Source organism: Carcharodon carcharias, chromosome 11, assembly GCF_017639515.1.
Source record: "Carcharodon carcharias isolate sCarCar2 chromosome 11, sCarCar2.pri, whole genome shotgun sequence".
Taxonomy (NCBI): Eukaryota; Metazoa; Chordata; class Chondrichthyes; order Lamniformes; family Lamnidae; genus Carcharodon; species Carcharodon carcharias.
Genome location: NC_054477.1, coordinates 69,078,251 through 69,096,983, shown reverse-complemented (window position 1 = coordinate 69,096,983; position 18,733 = coordinate 69,078,251). Strand labels below are relative to the sequence as shown.

The 18,733-nt window shown below is 38.0% G+C and overlaps 1 protein-coding gene across 1 annotated transcript in view; it reads left to right on the top strand.

The window, feature by feature from the left end:
• LOC121284040 (GRIP and coiled-coil domain-containing protein 2) overlaps positions 1–18,733 on the top strand; it is a 78,219-nt gene that overhangs the window by 20,305 nt on the left and 39,181 nt on the right. Inside the window, exons 6-13 of the mRNA XM_041199003.1 lie at positions 1,778–4,267; positions 5,310–5,382; positions 9,017–9,117; positions 9,210–9,308; positions 10,783–10,902; positions 14,546–14,710; positions 14,832–14,936; positions 16,058–16,220. Of these exons, the coding sequence (XP_041054937.1) occupies positions 1,778–4,267; positions 5,310–5,382; positions 9,017–9,117; positions 9,210–9,308; positions 10,783–10,902; positions 14,546–14,710; positions 14,832–14,936; positions 16,058–16,220 (3,316 nt within the window). The remainder of the gene's footprint in view (positions 1–1,777; positions 4,268–5,309; positions 5,383–9,016; positions 9,118–9,209; positions 9,309–10,782; positions 10,903–14,545; positions 14,711–14,831; positions 14,937–16,057; positions 16,221–18,733) is intronic.

The following is an 18,733-nucleotide window of genomic DNA, read 5'->3' as shown; positions in this document are numbered from 1 at the left end:
AAGATGGACAAGGACTGTGCAATGGTCACCCATACCAACACTGTCATGGACAAATGTATTTATGACAGGTAGATTAATGGGGGCAAAGTCAAGTAGATTTTCCCCTCTTACTGGTTCCCTCACCACCCACTGCAGACTCAGTCTGGCAGATATGCCCTTTAGGACTCGGCCAGCTTGATCAGTACTGGTGCTATTGGGCCTCTCTTAATGATGGACAATGAAGTCCCCCACCCAGAGTACATTCTGTGCCCTTGCTCCCCCAGTGCTTCCTCCACATGTTGTTTAACATGGAGGAGTACTGATTCATCAGCTCACAGAGAATGGTACATGGTAATTAGGAGATTTTCTTGCCCATGATTGATCTGATGCCATGAGACTTCATGGGATCCAGAGTCAATGTTGAGAACTGTATACTACTGTGCCACCGTATCTGGTGGATCTGTCCTGCCTGTGGGACAGGATATATCTAGGAATGGTGATGGAGACATCTGGGACGTTGGTGACTGTGACTATGTCGGGCTGTCTGTGGGACTGCTCTGGAATTTTGGCACAAGTGCCCAGATGTTGGTGAGGAGGACACTGCAGGGTCAACAGGTTAGGTGTGTCGTTTCTGGTGTCTAGGTCGATGCCAAGTCACCCACTGGTTTTATTCTTCAACTTTTCTTTATCAATTTTGATACAACTAAGTGACTTGCATTTCAGAGGGCAGTTAAGAATCTACCACATTGCTGTAGGTCTGGAATTACGTGCAAGCCAGACCAGGAGCTCAGATTTCCTTCCCTGAAGGACTTGAGTGAGCTAGACAGGTTTTTATGACAGTCCTGTTGCTTTCTGGTCATCATAACTGAGATGAGTCTTTTATTCCAGATTATCATTAAGAATTTAAATTTCACCAGCTGCCATGGTAGTATTTGAGCCCTTGTCTCCAAAGCATTAGCCACGCCTCTGGATATTATTCTAGTAACTTTACCACCCTGCTACTGTTCCCAAAGTTTACCAGTGTACTTCCCCATTCTTAAAAAGTGCAACCGTAAGTCTGTTTGAAGCAAGAGAATTTTGTTATTGTAATTTATTTTTTTAAACAAGTAGAATTTTAAAACATTAATACCATTATTTGTTTTTCTGTCCTTCTGATCTAAGTTTTGTTAAAGTATTGTGTCCTTTTAGAAAATGCCACAAACATGCAGCCTGTCCATCAGCATCTGAAAAAGACAAAGATAGATTTATCTTTCAAAGAATCTAGACTCAATTTTAATCCATCTTTCTGCTTTGCAAGTGCTGGGACATCTATTCCAAGCATTTTTTTTACTATGTTGTTACCTCATTAGGCGAACTGATTTGGATGAATACTGCACCGAGAGTGTAGCTTGTTTTGGCTCAGTAGCTGCTTCCTATTTATGCTCTGATATGACTATCCCTGTTCAAACAGAAATATTCCACATTTAAATATCATAGATTGCCTTTGCGGGAGAAATGCATTGCCTTTTTGTTGGCATTTAGTAGCAAAATTTTATACTTAGACTTTTGAACACAAGCCCATTCTACAATGCTTACTGTTGTAGTGAAGTTTGTATACGCTAAGGTGCTTCAAATCTGTGAGGATCATTGTAGCTTCTGTGCAATATTTAAAAAAAACAATGGCTTCTCCATTAATCTTACTGAATATCATATTCTCCCATGTTTATAAATTGTTCAGATGAATATTAATATAACTTCAGTTTGAGGTGAATGCCATATTTCCATGAACTATGATTAAAATGTATTTTGTACTTTTAAGGATGCACTGTCAAGAGAAACAGAATTCCAGGAGGAGCTGAAATTGTTAAAAAACCAGCATTTAAACAAAATTGAAGCTTTGTATGGGGAATTGGAAGCTGCTCATGCAAAACACACTGAGGAAGTAACCAGGTTAGAAAATGAACTTCAAACATCAAATCTGAAGCATAGTACCTATATTGGACAACTTGAGCAACAACTTGAAGCCTACTCAGCTCAGCAAACTGAAGCAAAGAGATTGGGAGAAGAATTAAATGCAGTTAAAATTGCCTCTGCGGATCAGATATTACAATTGAAACAGCAATTAGAAACTACTGCTGAGAAGCAAAAGGGTGAAATTAGAAAGCTACAAGAAAGTAATGGGGATGCTGTTGCTGGAAAGGAAAATGAAATGAAGGAACTCCAGAAGGAGTTGCAAATAATCCAAGTCTCCCATCATGAAGAAGTGACAATGTTGAAGCAACAGTTTGAATCTACCGTCAAAGCACATGAGAGGGAACTTAAGAAGTTGGAACAAGATTTAACAGAGAAACATTCAATGAAAGAAAAAAGTCTGGAGAGTGAAGCGCTCACTAATAGGACCAACTATGAACATCAGTTGAATCAACTGAAGGAACATATAAGAAAAATTACAGAAGAGCAAAATGAGGTCCGAAAAGAAATCCCAAATGAAGCAGTTTTTGAATCGAATGAGAAGATGAAGTATCTTGAGAATTATGTGAAAAAATTAGAATTGCAGCAAAGTTTGTTACAAGATGAACTTTCCTATGTGAAAGATATAAAAGAGAAGCTAGAGATGGAGCTGCACCACACTAAAGAGGAGTTTTTCCATGAACAAGAGGACTGGGAGTTTAAGATAAATGAACTCCAGCTATCCAAAGAAGAATATATGAATGTGGTTACAAAATTGACAGATGAACTTCAATCTACTAATGACCGTTGTGAAATGGCAGTGGCCCAGCAATCCTGTGAAATGCAGATTATAACAGAGCAACATAAAAAAGACATTACAGTGCTCGAGCAAACTTTAGATGCTACAGCTGAAAAAGAGAAACTAGAATCACTTCTCGAAATAGACAATTTGAAGAGGAGGTGCCAAACATTATTGGAGGAGAAAGAAGAAACACAGTGTCAGTATGAAAATTTGCGTGAAACAATGGAAGTATTGCAGACTGAATTAGGAGAATCTGCTTCAAAGATCAGTTATGAGTTTGAAGTTATGAAGCAACAACAATCTGATGAAATTCATGACCTGCAGCAGAAACTGAGGAGAGTTTTTAATGAAAAGGATTCTCTTCTGGAAACTATCAACAGGCTGCAAACTGAATTTGCGGGGGTTAAAGAACTGAAGCAAACTGTAAGTAATTTTCAAGAGAAGAATCAAGAATTGACAAATTTAATGCAGAAGAAAGAGACAAACTTAAAGGACTTGCAAGAACAAATGGACACTTTAATCAGAGAGAAAGAGGAACTACTCACAGCAGTGAATGATTCTGAAGAGTCAATGAGTAGTTTGAAACAATCTCTTGTGGTGGAGCAGCATAAAGGTGCAGAATTTCAACAGCAAATGCAAGTATTGGACAAGGACAAATGTGAATTGCAGCAAAGATTGGATGAAATTGCACATCAGTTGGAAGAGGCAACTTCAGAAAAGGAGTCTACTTGTCAAAAACTAGGAGAGATGGAAAACAGACTAGGAGCTATTGTTACTGAGAAAGAATATTTGGACTCCCAAACAAAGAATCTGGGAAACTGTATTACAAAGTTAGAAAAAGAAAAGGAGGCTTTACAAAAAGATATAGCTATGTTCAATTTACAAAATGAAAATTTGGGAGCAAATGAAGAAAAACTTAAAGATCTCAATAAACAGCTACAAATTCTGACTCAGGAAAGAGACAAACTCCAACTAGCAGATGGAGCTGAAAAACAGAAACTTTGTGATGTTAAACTTGCAATAATTAAGATTCTTGAACAAGAAGTCTTCAGTTTTACAAGTGATACTCCTGAGTTAGACATAATTGAGGCAGTGCAAATACTGGAGGAATCTGTGAAAAAAATCATGGAGGAAAAGCATTCTGTGGTGCTGCAGTGCAATGAGCGTGTACAACAATTGCAACAAGAATTGGAATTACAAAGTAATGCAAATAGAGATCAGCAGACTGAACTCAGTTGTTTAATAGATGACCTCAGAAAAGAGAGAACTCTTGTGCAAAAGCATCTAGATGAAGCACTGTTAGATAAGGAAGGATTGCAAAGAGATTTGTTAGAGTTGCAGAACCTATGTGAAAAAATCACCCAGGAAAATGAAGATCTGCTCGTTCATATTCAGAATGTTACAGAGAAGCTTGAGAACTTGGATACAGAAAAACAGGAACAGAATGAGAAAGCTGAAAAAGAAGCAATAGAAGAAAAGGAGGAACAATTAAAGTGCCAGCTGAATGAAAAAGAGTCTGAGCTATCAAAGTTTAAAGAGGAGCTTCAAAAATTGAAGGTAACCATTTATATGAAAATTTAAATATATTAAATGAAACTGAAGTACATAATTAATGTGTCTGAACGGAGTGTGTTGTAATCCAATAGCCTTAGGAATTGTCACAGTCTTTTTTGTTACCTGAGAGTCTGGGTTTAAGCTGAGCTTCCAGGAAGTGTGTTGAATGCTTTTATCACCTGACTGAGAACTAGGAACTAGGAGTGATCAGCATGTATCTGTCACCCCAAGATGTCTCCCTCAGGTATGTTTATTAATATACTGAAGTAACTGTAGAAGATATGTGTTTAATTTCTCATTGTAATCTAGTTTATATGCTATGCATAAATTTCTTAGTGCTGAATACCTGCTTGGAAAGCAGGTTAACAAATTATTTCTGCACAACAGCCAAATTGATTTGTAAGTATTTTGTTCTTTCTAAAATCTTTCCAATCTGAAAGGAATTTGAATAGAACTTAAATCATTCATTTTAGATTCACAGCTCTTTTGTGGCTCTTTGTTGGTTTGCATTGTTCTGAAACTTTTTTTTATTTTAAACCTTTGCCCACCTCTGCCATGTCATGTCTGTGTACCATGATTAATTTTGCCAAAGAACTTAATTCCTTGAAAGATGCGGTCTGTATAGAATCTTTGAGGAATTATTTATTATGAGCAGTAGGCTTGACGAGAAGAAACTGCCTGCAACTGCCAGACAAAAACAATTGCAAATAAAATTGTTAATAAATGCAATATTTTATATCTATACTAAAATAAAAATTGGCCTTGTTGTAACTAATTGAACGTGGAATTAAGTTGGCTTTCTATCACTTCAACTGAGAATTTGAAGCTGTAGTTGGGGTACATATGAATAGTCAATTTTTTCACATTTGGAATCTAATATTGAGCAGTAAATTTTATATTTTGCAGAGGATAATGGTTGACAATCTTGCAGTTTGAAGGAAAAGGGTACTGGTATTTTGCTTGCTGTTTCAAGATACAGTATAATGTAAAAAATACTGAACAATGAAGAAGGGGGGTAACCTTTGTTTCCTTGCTTTCAATACAGGACTTGATGCAGAAAACATCCAATGAAGAGAATACCATACAAAGCACTGTTGTAGAACTGAATGACAAAATAGGTATGGTTTCCTTTCAGTTCCTATCACTTCTGTTGAAATTTAAAGTTCAAGTATTCAATATTGTATCAAATAGGAATTGAATAACTTTCCCAAAATATTTTTGACTATTAGTAGCTAAATTTGGCTCTGCTAAATTGTCCTACAACTTGGCTCTGTGAAATTGAACTGATTCTACTATATTGAACCACACCCAATATCCAATGTGCGTATTCTTGTTAAAGCAGTGTTATTTTACCCGTTTATGTGCATTTACTTTAACAGAAACTGTAATTGAAAATAAAACAAGTAAATTTAAGACTTTCACATGCACAAGTAGAACATAGTATTAAGCAATCTCCTATGCTTTGTTCCATTTATGTGTTACAAGTTCCTTGGTTTCACGTTTGTCTTTCAATTGTGACAGTTTAGTCAGTTATGAGGAAGTTTTACAAAAGCCATATACTACACGTGCTGGAAATCTGTGGAGAGACGGTGTTAAAAAGTTTCATAAGACCATAAAACATAGGAGCAGAAGTAGCCCATTCGGCTCATCAAATCTGTTCCGCCGTTCAGTGAGATCATGGCTGATCTGATAATCCTCAATTCTACTTTCCTGCCTTTTCCCCATAACCCTTGATTCCCTTACTGATTAAAAATCTGTCTATCTCAGCCTTGAATATAATTAACGACCCAGCCTCTACAGCCCTCTGCTGTAAAGAATTCCACAGATACATGACCCTTTGAGAGAAGCAATTCCCCTTCATCTCTGTCTTAAATGGGAAACCCCTTACTCTGAGATTATGCCCTCTGGTCCTAGACTCTCCCACAAGGGGAAACAACCTCTCAGCATCTACCATGTCAAGGCTCCTAAGAATCTTATGTTTCAATGATGTCGCCTCTCATTCTTATAAGCTCCAATGAGTACAGGCCCAACCTACTCAACCTCTCCTCATAAGAAAACCCCTCCGTACCTGGGATCAACCTAGTGAACCTTTTCTGGTCTGCCTCCATTGCCAATGTATCTTTCCTTAGATAAGGGGACCAAAACTGTTCACAGTATTCTAGGTGTGGTCTAACTAGTGCTTTGTATAGTTTTAGCAAGGCTTCCCTATTTTTATACTTCATTCCCTTTGGAATAAAGGCCAACATTCCATTTGCCTTCCCTATTGAACCTGCTGAGCTTATATGCTAGCTTTTTGTGATTCATGCATGAGGACCCCAAATCCCTCTGTGCTGTAGCTTTCTGCCGTCTTTCTCCATTTAAATAATATTCAGCTCCTCTATTCTTCTTGCCAAAATGCATAACCTCACATTTTCACACATAATATTCCGTCTGCCAAGTTTTGCCTACTCACTGTTTATATCCCTCTGTAGACTCTGTGTTATCCTCACCACTTGCTTCCCACCTATTTTTGTGTCAGCCGCAAGCTTGGTGATAGTACAATCACTTCCCTCATCCAAGTCATTAATATATATTGTAAACAATTGCGGCCCCAGTACTGATCCCTATGTCACTTCACTAGTTACATGTTGCCATCCTGAAACCTGTAATGGAGATCGAGTAACCTTTCATCAGAACTGAAGAAAGATAGAAATGTAAGAGCTTTTAAGCAGTGGAAGGGGTGAGAGATAAGAATAACAAAAGGAAAGCCCTGTGATAGGGTGGTGGGCAGAGGGGATTAAATAAAAGATTTCATGATGCAACAGCCAAAGGGAGTGTTAATAAATGTAGTAAAGAAACAAAGATTGTGTCCAAATGAGGCATAAATGGCTACATAAAAACCATCTGAACGCAACATGAATTGATACAGGATGAGACCAATCTAAGGAAAAAAAACAGAGCAAGATGGAGGCAGAGGATATGATTTAAAGTTGTGAATTAAATGTTTATCTAGAAGACTGTGGAGTGCCAAGTCAGAAGATAAAGTGCTGTTCCTCAAGGTTGCATTGAGCTTCTCTTGAAAACCAGCATTCCATGGGCAGAAAGGTTAGCGTGGGAGCAAGATGGAGAATTAAAATTAAAGTGACAAGTAACCCGAAGCTCATGTTTATGCTTGCGGACTGAAATGCAGTCACCCAGTCTGCATTTCGTTTCCCCAGTGTAGAGGAGACCACATCGTGAACAGAGAATACTGTATACTAAATTGAAAAAAGCAGAAGTAAATCTGTTTCACTTGGAAGGAGTGTTTGGGGGACAGTGAGAAGGGAGGAGGTAAAAGAATAGGTGTTGCATCTCCTGTGCTTGCATGAAAAGGTCCCCTAAGGAAGGAAGTGGTGTTAGGAGTGATTGAGGAATAGACTAAAGGTGTTGCAGAGGAAGCAGTCCCTTCGGAATGCTGAAAGGGGAGGGCAGGGGAAGATGCCTTTGGTGGTGGCATCATCCTGGAGCTGGCAGAAATGGCAGTGGATGATCCACCATACTCACTTTATTTCAGAGATTCAAGGTGGAGACTTCTACTGCAGACATGTTCATTTGGAACAATTTCACTGTCTGCAAGCTCCCACATACTACAGTTTAGACATGCAATGTGCTCTGCGATATTTTTGTCTAGATTCTTTTTATTTTTATATAATTTTTTTAATTTACATGCTTACTTAAACTAAGTTAAAACTCTGGACAAAAAATTTTACATACTGCCTCAAACTTACATTACAAGTATTAGAGGCTGTCATGAAGCTATTAATGTATATAATACTATTGGAAAATATTTTTCTTTTAAAATAGAGCTTTAGTCTGTGGGTGTGTCTTAATTGGATTAAAGCCAGCTAGTCTGGATGCTTTGAGGAATAGTTTGGATATGTAAACAGAGAAATAGAGGTGCATTTGCGTTTTGTTGAATAGAGCACTTAAGAAGTGGGGTGAAATCTGGCACCGAGATAGCAGAGACCAAGCAATGTTTATATTACTAAAAAAAATGGTACTATGAAAGGCGTTTCATTGTCAGATAGAGGCTGGTGATACAATGTGAATTTACATTCAATAAGATGTGCTGGATACAACGAATAGCAGCTTTTGTGTGTGCAGGAGCAGAGGCGATGTAAGGTCAAAGCAGCTGTAAGCCTCCAACTGTCTCCACAGGAACCAAAGTGAAAAGAACCTCATTTTGAATTCGTAAGATGATAATGTTTTGCCTGGTGTCTGGTTTTCGGTGCTGTTGCCTTATTGGAGACTGGGAATTTGTTAAAGATTATGATAGTAGTAATTTGTAGCCACATATATGTGTTTAATGTGTTGTAACTTAATCAAATGTTTCATTTAGTTTAATATAAAACCCCTAAAGAGCTGGTGGTCTGATCCCTTAATTTAGAGTTGCATCTCAAACATACCACTTAAAAATATAGGTTATGACAGTTATTTATAAGTTTTCCTCTGGGATTGTTAAATAACTCAGCTTTGCCAACAGCTGGGTCATAACAGAGGCAAAAAGCAATACTTCCCTCTTTGAATCAAATTCCACACTTGCCAAACTCCAAAATCTCTCATTTTCTTTTTTTTGTACTCCATTAGTGACCACTCTGTGTGACCCAAAGAGGAAACTCTTGGACAGCACCAATGTTTGCATTATTTTGAGAAACCCCATGAAAGTCATATTCTAAGAGCAATGCTCTTGAAAGAAAAATTGTGCTTTACTTGTAATGTTCTCATTTTAAACAGTCGCTCTAGAAAAAGTAAGCAATGACAAGGAAAACCGAATAAACAAGATTAAAGCTGTTGCTGTGAAAGCTAAAAAAGAACTTGATGCCAGTAAAAAACAGGTAAAGTACCAGTCAAAATTTTCAGTTTCCATTTAAAATTAGCGCCTACACAGTATGCTCTTTGATATAAAGAGATGTTTATTTCCAATTAGGTGCTACTGTTAACAGAAGAGATAGAGATTGTAAAGTCCGAGCGAGACAGATTGTCGTCTTCCATAAAAGAAATTATGCAAGGAGCAGAAAGCTACAAGGTACATTATTAAATACTTAAAATTGTGGGTGGGGAAAACAGCAATAGACAGAGAGAGTCTGATTTGTCTATAATTCATTTTTGATGAAGTGACATTCAAAGTGGTTATTGGAAAGCCCTATAATATACCTTTTCAGAAAGGCTTCAGTAAAGTTTCACATGAGGTGATGTTAAGTAAGCTTAGGGAAGTACATGAAGTAAAGCTTGGAGTTCGTTATGGAATTTACTGAAAAAGAGAAAGCACAGGTAGAAGTTCAACTGAGAAGACATATTGGGTAGGGTGCTCCTATTGCTTTTGACCTGGATAAATTAAGTAAATTTGAAAACTGGTGCATTGTGGTTGTTGTTATTCCCATGACACCCACTGTCTAAAAAAGAATGAAAATAAAAAACACTCCTACCAATTCCATTATTATAATTAACACAAGGGTATAATTTCTTTAGGTAATTTCTTCTCCAGAATTCAATGTTAGAGCTCACATTAGCTTTGATCTCTCAGATCGTATAGTAATTTGAACCAGACTATGAATTTCCTACTTCTAATCACTGCTAGACAGCTATTATTTACTGTATAGATATTGGTTCCAAAGATATTAAACTAGCCATAATTATAAGGTTAATTTTAACCTCGTCAATCGCTATAATTGTTACAAGAATATGTATTATGTTCATTAGAGCAACTTGGAAGATTGACTGGGCATAAAAATAGTCATAATTCGAAGACATTTCATTGAGCTGGGTCAATTCAGCATATTTATATTGCAGGATCTTCTGATTTCAGTTTCACCCTGAATCAGATTCCAGGTTGATGATTGATTGCAAGTTTTCAGAGTGAGATGTTTATAGTATCACAAGTGAGTTGAAGTTTGCTAATGGTAACACACATGGTCATATGCTGAGCTTTGTACTGCTGAGAAAGGTCTCTTCTCCATGTAAGAAAATGACACTTACTATTTTTCTTTCCTTTTTTTCACACATTTTTCTTCCCAAATGTTTTGATGGCATTCACTCTTTGTTGAGCTACGGTCCCACAGGTGCCACTTAGTTTCTGATGCCTCACCTGTATGGTTGTTAGCCGTGTATAAACCTTGAATGGCAGCCTACCTGGGGGCAGTAACAACCAAAAAGATTCTGTTCTCGACCAGCATATACACATGTGCATCCAGCTGCATAGAAATCAAGATTGGAAGATTTGCCTGATTTTATTTATTTATTTTGTTTGTATTTATTTTCCCAGCCTATGGCCTTAAGACATTCTTACCGCTGCCCCAACAGGAAACTGCTGAGTCAGGCGAGCATCAAGCCTTAGACCTGCCTTGTCTCAACAGCTGAGCTAATCAGTGGCAAAGCTTATTAAATCATTGTTTAAAATAACAGGCAACTAAATTGACAAAAAAGAATGTTTATAGTACAGAGTAACTGTTTAACAACTTTAAATGCTATAGTTTATTTAAGATCATGTTTCTTTGGCTCAGAACCTTTTGCTAGAATATGAGAAACAAGAAGAAAAACTGGATATGGAAAAGGAGCGAGCAAATAACTGTGAACGTCAGATGGAGGAACTTACACAACAGCTACATGCATGTCTTCACCAGGTGCGATGCGGTGTTCCTCTGCTGCTGCCTACTGAGCAATATTTTTTCATTGATAAAATAAAGAAGTTCACAATGCACCTTCGTCTGTTTCAACTGCGTAATTAAAATCTTTAAAGAACTATTTTGAAACCTTGTAACAGGATTTTGTAAGACCTAGTCAGTAGTGACAATAGCAATAATCTGTATTTCTATAGTCCCCTTAACATAGAAAACAGCCAATGATGCTTTACAAAGATGAAAACAGAGCGTGTGCAGCAATATGAATTAAGAAAGGTGTCAAAAAGCATGATTGGCATGCTAGGTTTTGCAAATAGTTGTAACTGCGGGGAGAAAAGTGGCAAGGTGAAAGGATTTAGGGAAGGAGTTAGAAATAGTGGGATTAAAGTTGCTGAAAACTCTGTCACAGTAGCAGAGCAGAGAACTTAGAGGGTGCACAGGAAGCTAGGTCACAAGCTGTGATGTGGGAGTGAAAGGTTGCAGTGGCAGAGTGGGATGAGGCAATGGAAGGACTTAATAAGGACAAGGATTTGTATACTCAGTGCAAACAAGGTAGTTCTGGATCATTTATGGGGGTTGAATCTTGGCAGCATAGTGTGGTCAGAGTTTTGGAGAAATGGAGTCTCCACATAATGAAAGCATGGATTAGGCTTTGAGCGGCAATGGGATGAGATAAGGACAGACACATGAAATCTTGCATACATGAAAATAAATGGTCTTGATGATGGGTAGCATCAGCTGCTTGAATCTTATTTCAGCAGACCAAGATTGTGTACCATGTGGTTAAGCCTAAGCAAGCAGCCAGAATGGGCGGTGGTGGGGAAACAGTTCTTCTAGAAAATCAATAAGATAGCTTTGGTTTTCCCAAATTCAATTAAAGGAAAGGTCTGCATTAATCATGACTCTATTCAACAGTAATCTGACAACACAAAAGCAGTCACTGAGTTGAGAATTTTATAGGGAGATAGAGCTGGGCGTCATCAACAGATGTATGGAAACCAGCCCAATCCCTATGGATAAATTTGCTCAGACAAGTGAGGAAACGGAGGGGACAGAGGGTGAAACCTTGGAGACCTCACAAGTTGCTTGAGAGCATGCAGAGATGCCGTTGATGGAGGTGTGTTAATTAAAATTGGAACGTGTAGGAGTGCAACCAAGGAATGGCAATTCTACCAATTATATCATTGAGAGGAGGTTTTGGAGCCAGAAAGAGTGGTCAACTATGCACATTGCTGCAGAGAGGAGGAGGAGAGGTAAGGTGCCATGAGTGAAACCGCAAAGAATCATTGTTGACTTTGTTCTTGATGGTCTCTGTGCTGTGGGCATGGTGAATGCCAGACTGAAAGGATTCTTGCAGAGTATCGTGGGAGAGGTGAGCACAGATTTGGTGGCAGTGACACTTAACAAATCAATTCAATGCTGCATGTTGCTGTGTGCAATTGAGCAAACCTTTCTGAATGGAAATTTTAATGAAGTGCATTTCTTTTACATAAAACTACTTTGTATAAATTGTTTTCAGTATATTACTTGAAAGTAATCTGTTGCAAATTATCATTGGTCAACATTATAAAATATATGGCTGGTATGTAGCTATAAATGACAATGTATTAAATAAGTTTTTTTTCAGTGCATTCAAATCCGCTGGGGGGGGGAGAAAGTGAAAATTGCTCTTTTTTGAAAAATAGTCCACTCGTGTCTTTAAGCCAAGGAAAATCATGGAAAACTCCTGCTGATTGCAAACTCTCCATCCCCAAACAACCTAACGTGCAAAAGGAAATGTTGAATATTGCTGAAAAGAAAAACATGTTGTCAGTTTTTCATCTTGCATTCATTAGGGTAAATGCAAGAATGCCAAATTTTGAACAATCACGACAATTTATGCTATAGGAGTGAAGGGTGCTGATTGTTGATCGCTTGAGGAGCCTATAGTTACCCATTGCTTTCTTTGATGCAAAACCTCAGCCAATCAGAATTGACTTGCCAACCAGTCAGCAGCCTTTGCTGCTGCAGTATAAATTGTTATGATCGTTTGAAATTTGACATTCTTGCATCTGTCCTGATGAGTGCAAGACAAGAAGCTTGGGCAACATGTCTCTCTTTTCAGCAATATTCAGGTTCTGCACTACCAAGTAGGAAAAAAAAAGTTGCTTCTCTGCATGAGGCACTGGAATGCTTTTTTAGCAATGCATACTTAAAGGTGTACTCACTGGAAGAAAAGTGCTTTGTTTATCACAGTTCTCAAAAATGATTTGCATTTTAAGTGAATGTGAGTACAATCAGTTGCCATTTCGTTTTGTTTGTTCACAAATGACTTAAGAATTATCTATTTCAAAATGCATGTAATGTTAAAATAGTGAAGAATATTGTCTCCTGAACTTGTATAAATTGTTCATCATATGTGAACAATAGCACATGAAAGTATTTTATATTTCCATGTTAATAACATCAGCTACAGCCAATGGAATTTTTGCCAGTTTCTATTCCTTGGTTTTTTTTTTCAAGTGGGGCAGGGTGCAAGCCTACTAATGTTGCCCAACTTTCTAGCATAAAATGAGTTAAATCATAGTCTTACCTATGCTTACCCTTGATTGTAGTTTAATTTGTTGTTCTTTGAAAGGTTGAGTAAATAAAAAGTAAAATTTCTGTATACCAGGGATGCAGGAGAGGTAGTTTAATGGATCTTTCAAAATGGATGAATTGAGGTAAACTAAGTGATCTTTCTGCAACAATCTTGTGAAGAGCTGGATTATATGACCTCCAGATTTTAAGAAAGATAGACGGTTCATTGTTTTGTTTCTCTTACCTACTGGAAGTAGGATATGCAGAGCAGCCTTCCTGAAATGTTCCATGAATAACACCCCTGCATTCTTTCTTTCTTAAGATCCATGTGGGATTGAGTTGCTTTGCTATGTCAAACTGCAAATTTAAACAAATTGCTGTTTGTAATGCAGTGAAATAAATCATCACTATTTAACTTTTTTTTCCATTTTTATTTTGTTTAAGGTGCAGTAATTTATAAAGTTAGGAATGTTAATGGAGTAGACAACCATTTTTGTTTCTGGGATTATATTGTAGTAGTGTACTGCCCATTATTAGGATTTTCAAGACTGCTCTGGAAAAAGAGGTGGATCCTGCCATGCAACAAATTGTATTTCATCCTTGCCGGACAATATCCTCTCTTACTCCAATGGATGTCAGTATCTGGATAAATTGCCTGGGTGCTATGGCACTACTTCATGGGTAAGAGAAGCAAAACAATGAACAGCCCATCTTGAATAAAGTTTGAGGCTATATAATCCAGCTCAAGTTCATTCTACTTCATCATTTGGCCCATTCTAATTCTTCCAAACGACCCATTAAACTATCTCACCTGCACCCTTGGTAGAATATACAGATTTTTAAAAATTTCTATTTACTCAACATTTGGGGAGAAAAACAACAAATTAATCTTGACAAGTTGACTTGAAGTAAGCGTTTGCAGTAGAGACAACATTAGAAAGGTGTAGTTGATCACTCTAGAATCTCCTGATTTAATACAATGCATAAAATGTTACCTGAGATACTTCTGTTTACATGTTAAGAGAAATGAGCTGCTGCCTTATTTCTGAATTAATCTAGTGTTATATTTCTAATGCCTTCTATTCAGCACAAACAGTTGGCTTCAGATAAGGAAGATATGTTTACTCATCTGGGAACTTTGCAGTCAAATGTCAGACAGCTGGAAGCACAAATATTAGAATCTGAGAAAGCTAAGGTAGCTGCTGAAAAGGAGCTCGAGGCCTTAAAGCTTCTTAAGGAGCAGACGTCCAAGGTAATGGAAGCATCATATGCCTTATGTTTTTAGATGCATTCTGTAGAACTGTCCAAACCGTTTTCTCAAGGATTTACTTTTTTTTCAAGTTGTCAATATATATAAAAAATGTATTCTTCAGGAGAATCATGTGCTGTCGAAAGAAGTTGAAGAACTTAAAAAGCAACTTCAAAATGAGAAACACCAGCTACAGCAAACAGCACAAGAACTGGCACTTGTGAGAAAGGTAGGAAACTTCAAAAGACCAAATACACTGCAGTTGGTGGACAGCATCATTTCAATTACTTGGCCTCTGCTTGGCTGGAGTTTAATTATCCTGTTTGGAAGTGAGCTTTATGCATGTCTGGATAAATGAATGTAGTTGTCACCCAAAAGTTAGAAATTTAAAGGTTAACAAGAATAGTGGGGGTGGAGGGGGCTGAAGGTGTATTTTTCCCCTCTACACAGCCAATAAATCACTTCTTTGAAGTGCAGTCGCTGCTTTTTGTAGATAGGCAATGAAATTAGATAGATAAAGAAAGAAGTAAGACTTGGATTTATATAAAGCGTTTCATGACCAGGGGACTTCCCAAGGTTTTTAACCAATGCAGTACTTTTTGGAGTGTAGTCACTGTTGTAATGTAGGGAAAGTGGTAAGACATTTGTAAATAATAAGCTCTCACAAACAGCAATGTTGTAATGACCAGGCAGTCTGTTTTTGTGATGTTGATTGAGCAATAAATATTGGGCAAGCAACCAGGCATAACTTACCTGCTACCCTTTAAAATATGGCTGTGGGATCTTTTACATCTTCCTGAGAGGACAGATGGGATCTCGGTTTAATGTCTCATCTGAAGACCTCCAACTGCTTCCTCAGTGCTGCACTGGAGTCTGAGCCTTGATTTTTTTTTTGTGCTCAAATCCTGGAGTGAGATCTGAGCCCAGAACCTTCTGACTTGGAGGCAAGAGTGCTACCAACTGAGCCACAGCCAAGATTTAATGGCCAGTTAATCTGCCCTTTTTGGTGGCATTGGTTAAATGATGTGAATTGATAGGACAATGGGTGACTGCCTGCTCAACTTCGGATAGTATCGTGGGATCTTTTAAGTCTGCTTAAACTGGCAGTTGACACCTTGGTTTAATAGTTCATCCACAAATTGGTACCTCTGGCACTCCCCTAGGCTGCACTGAAATGTCTATCTAGATTATGTGCTGAAACTCTTTAGTGGGACTTGATTTCATACTTGTGAAATAAATCCATCACTACATCACTAACAGTGCAATACACTATTTGAAATCTAAAAATGCAGTGCAGATAACTGTTACTCTGTTCAAATCAAACGCTTACTGTTCCAAATGTGGTACTAGGATGCTCAAAAAAGCACTCTAATGGACATGGAGATTGCAGACTATGAGCGTTTTGTGAAAGAACTGAACCAGAAAATTACTGATCGAGACAACCGGATTGTAGAAGTAGTAGAAGAAATGACATCATGCAAGCAGAAATTAGAAACCATGGAATATGAAATAAGTAAGTTCAGTAGTTTGAGTACTTGGTGCATTTTATTTTTTTGGTAATTAAACATGGAGAGTCAAAAAGAAACTTTGAATGACATGCTGCATTCCCACACTTTCCTGGTTTCCACTTTCATACCTTAAATATGCTGTAGCTTAATGGGGTAGTAGAATACTTTCCGGTCTTGAGCAATTCACAGGCCATTCCTAGGTTGTGGCTTGAAATGAATTGAATAGAACGACTTTACCTAGGTAAAGGCAGTTCCTCCTTGGCATTGATGTCACTTGAATCAAATAATAAAACCATAAAATGATCACAGCACAGAAGGAGCCCTATTGGCCTGTCATGTCCTTGCTGGCTCCCTGAAAGAGCTACATAGCGCCCACCCCCCAACGCCCCCCTTCTCTGCCTTTTCCCTATAGCCCTGCAATGGTTTTCTCTACAGACAATTATCCTGTTCCCTTTTGAAAATTGCGATGGAATTGCACACCACAAAACTATCAAGCAGTGCATTCCAGATCCTGACCACTCACTATGTTAAAAGAAGTTTTTCTTCATGTCGCTTCTGGTTCATTTGCCAGTCATCTTAAATTGGGGTCTCTGATTCCACCATTGAAAGAAGTTTCTCTCTAACTACTCTGCCCAGATCTCTTATGATTTTGTATATATCTGTTAAATCTCCTCTGGACCTTCTCTAAGGAGAACAGCCCCAGCTTCACCAATCTACCCATGTAACTGATGTGTCTCATCACCTGAAACATTCTCATAAATCTTTTCTGTACCCTCCCCACTGCCTTCACATCTTCCTAAAGTTGATGCCCAAAATTGGACATTATATTCCAGTTGAGGCTGAGCCAGTATTTTATAAAGGTTCACCATAGCATACTTACTTTTATACCCTGTGTATCTATAAAGCCCAGGATCCCTGTATGAATTACTAACTGCTTTTCTCAACCTGCCCTGCCACTTTCTGTGATTTTTGCACATATGGCCCCTGAACCCTCTGCTTCTGCACCCTCTTTAGAAATATATTCTTTAATTTATATTGCCTTTCCTCATTCATTCTGCTAAAATATATCACTTTACACTTCTCTGCATTAAATTTCATCCATCATGCGTCCATCTATTCCACCAGTCTGTCGGAGTCCTCTTGAAGTCTATCACTATCCTCCCCACAGTTCACAATACTTCCAAGTTTTGTGTCAGCTGCAAATTTTGAAATTGTGACCGGTACACCTAATTAAAATAATTAATATAGATCAAGAAAAGCAGCGGTCCTAATATTGGCCACGAGGGAACCCCACTATCTATCTCCCTCCGGCATGACAAACAAACATTCACCACTACTCTTTGTATCTGCCAACTTTGTATCCATGGTGCCACTGTCCCTTTTAGTCTGTTAAAGAGTCATGAGGACTCGAAACGTCAACTCATTTCTTCTCTGCCAATGCTGCCAGACCTGCTGAGTTTTTCCAGGTAATTCTGTTTTTGTTTTGTCCCTTTTAGTCCATGGACTTCAACTTTTTGGCACTTTATCAAACACCTTTTGGAAGTCCATGTATGGTAACCGTATTACCCTCATCAACACAGTCTTATCTCATTGAAAAATGTAATCAAATTAGTTAAACATGATTTGTCTTCAACAAATCCATATTTATTCATGTGACGGTTAATTTTATCCCGGGTTATTATTTTAAAAGCTTTCCCACCACCAAGGTTAAAATAACTGGCCTGTTTTTGCTGGATTTATTCCTACAACCATTTTTGAACAAAGGTGAAACTTTTGCAATTTTCTCATCCTCTGGTATCATACAGTATCTAAGCAGAATTGAAAGCTTATGGCCAGTGCCTCTACAATTTTCACCCCTGCTTCCCTCAGTATCCTCAGATACATCTGATCCAGTCTTGGTGACTTAACATTAAGTCCCATCAGCCATTCTAATTCCTACCTGCCTTTTCATAAGGGCTTTAGCAGCAGCACCTTCCCTGGTAAAGACAGACGCAAAGTACTCACTTTGTACCTCAGCCATGCCATCTACTTGGATTCGTAAATTCCCTTTATAGTTCCACATCACCTTTTAGTGGGAGAGGCAGTGGTATTATCACTGGAGTAGTATTCCAGAGACTTAGGGTAATGCTCTGGGGACCTGGGTTTGAATCCCACCACGGCAGATGGTGAAATTTGAATTCAATAAAAATCTGGAATTAAAAGTCTGATGATGATCATGAAACCTTTGCCAATTGTCATAAAAACCCATCTGGTTTCTTACCTGGTCCGGCCTGCATGTGACTCCAGACCCATAGCAATGTGGTTGACTCTTAAATGCCCTCTGAACAAGGGCAATTAGGGAACAACAATAAATGCTGGCTTAGCTAACGATGCCCACATCCCATAAATGAATTTTTTTTTTTAAATAAGTACCATTTTACTATATATATATATATATATATATATATATTTGCATATGGAAGACTTTTGGATTCCCTTTTCGATTTCTGCTTATACTCTCTCTTTGCTGCTTTTATAT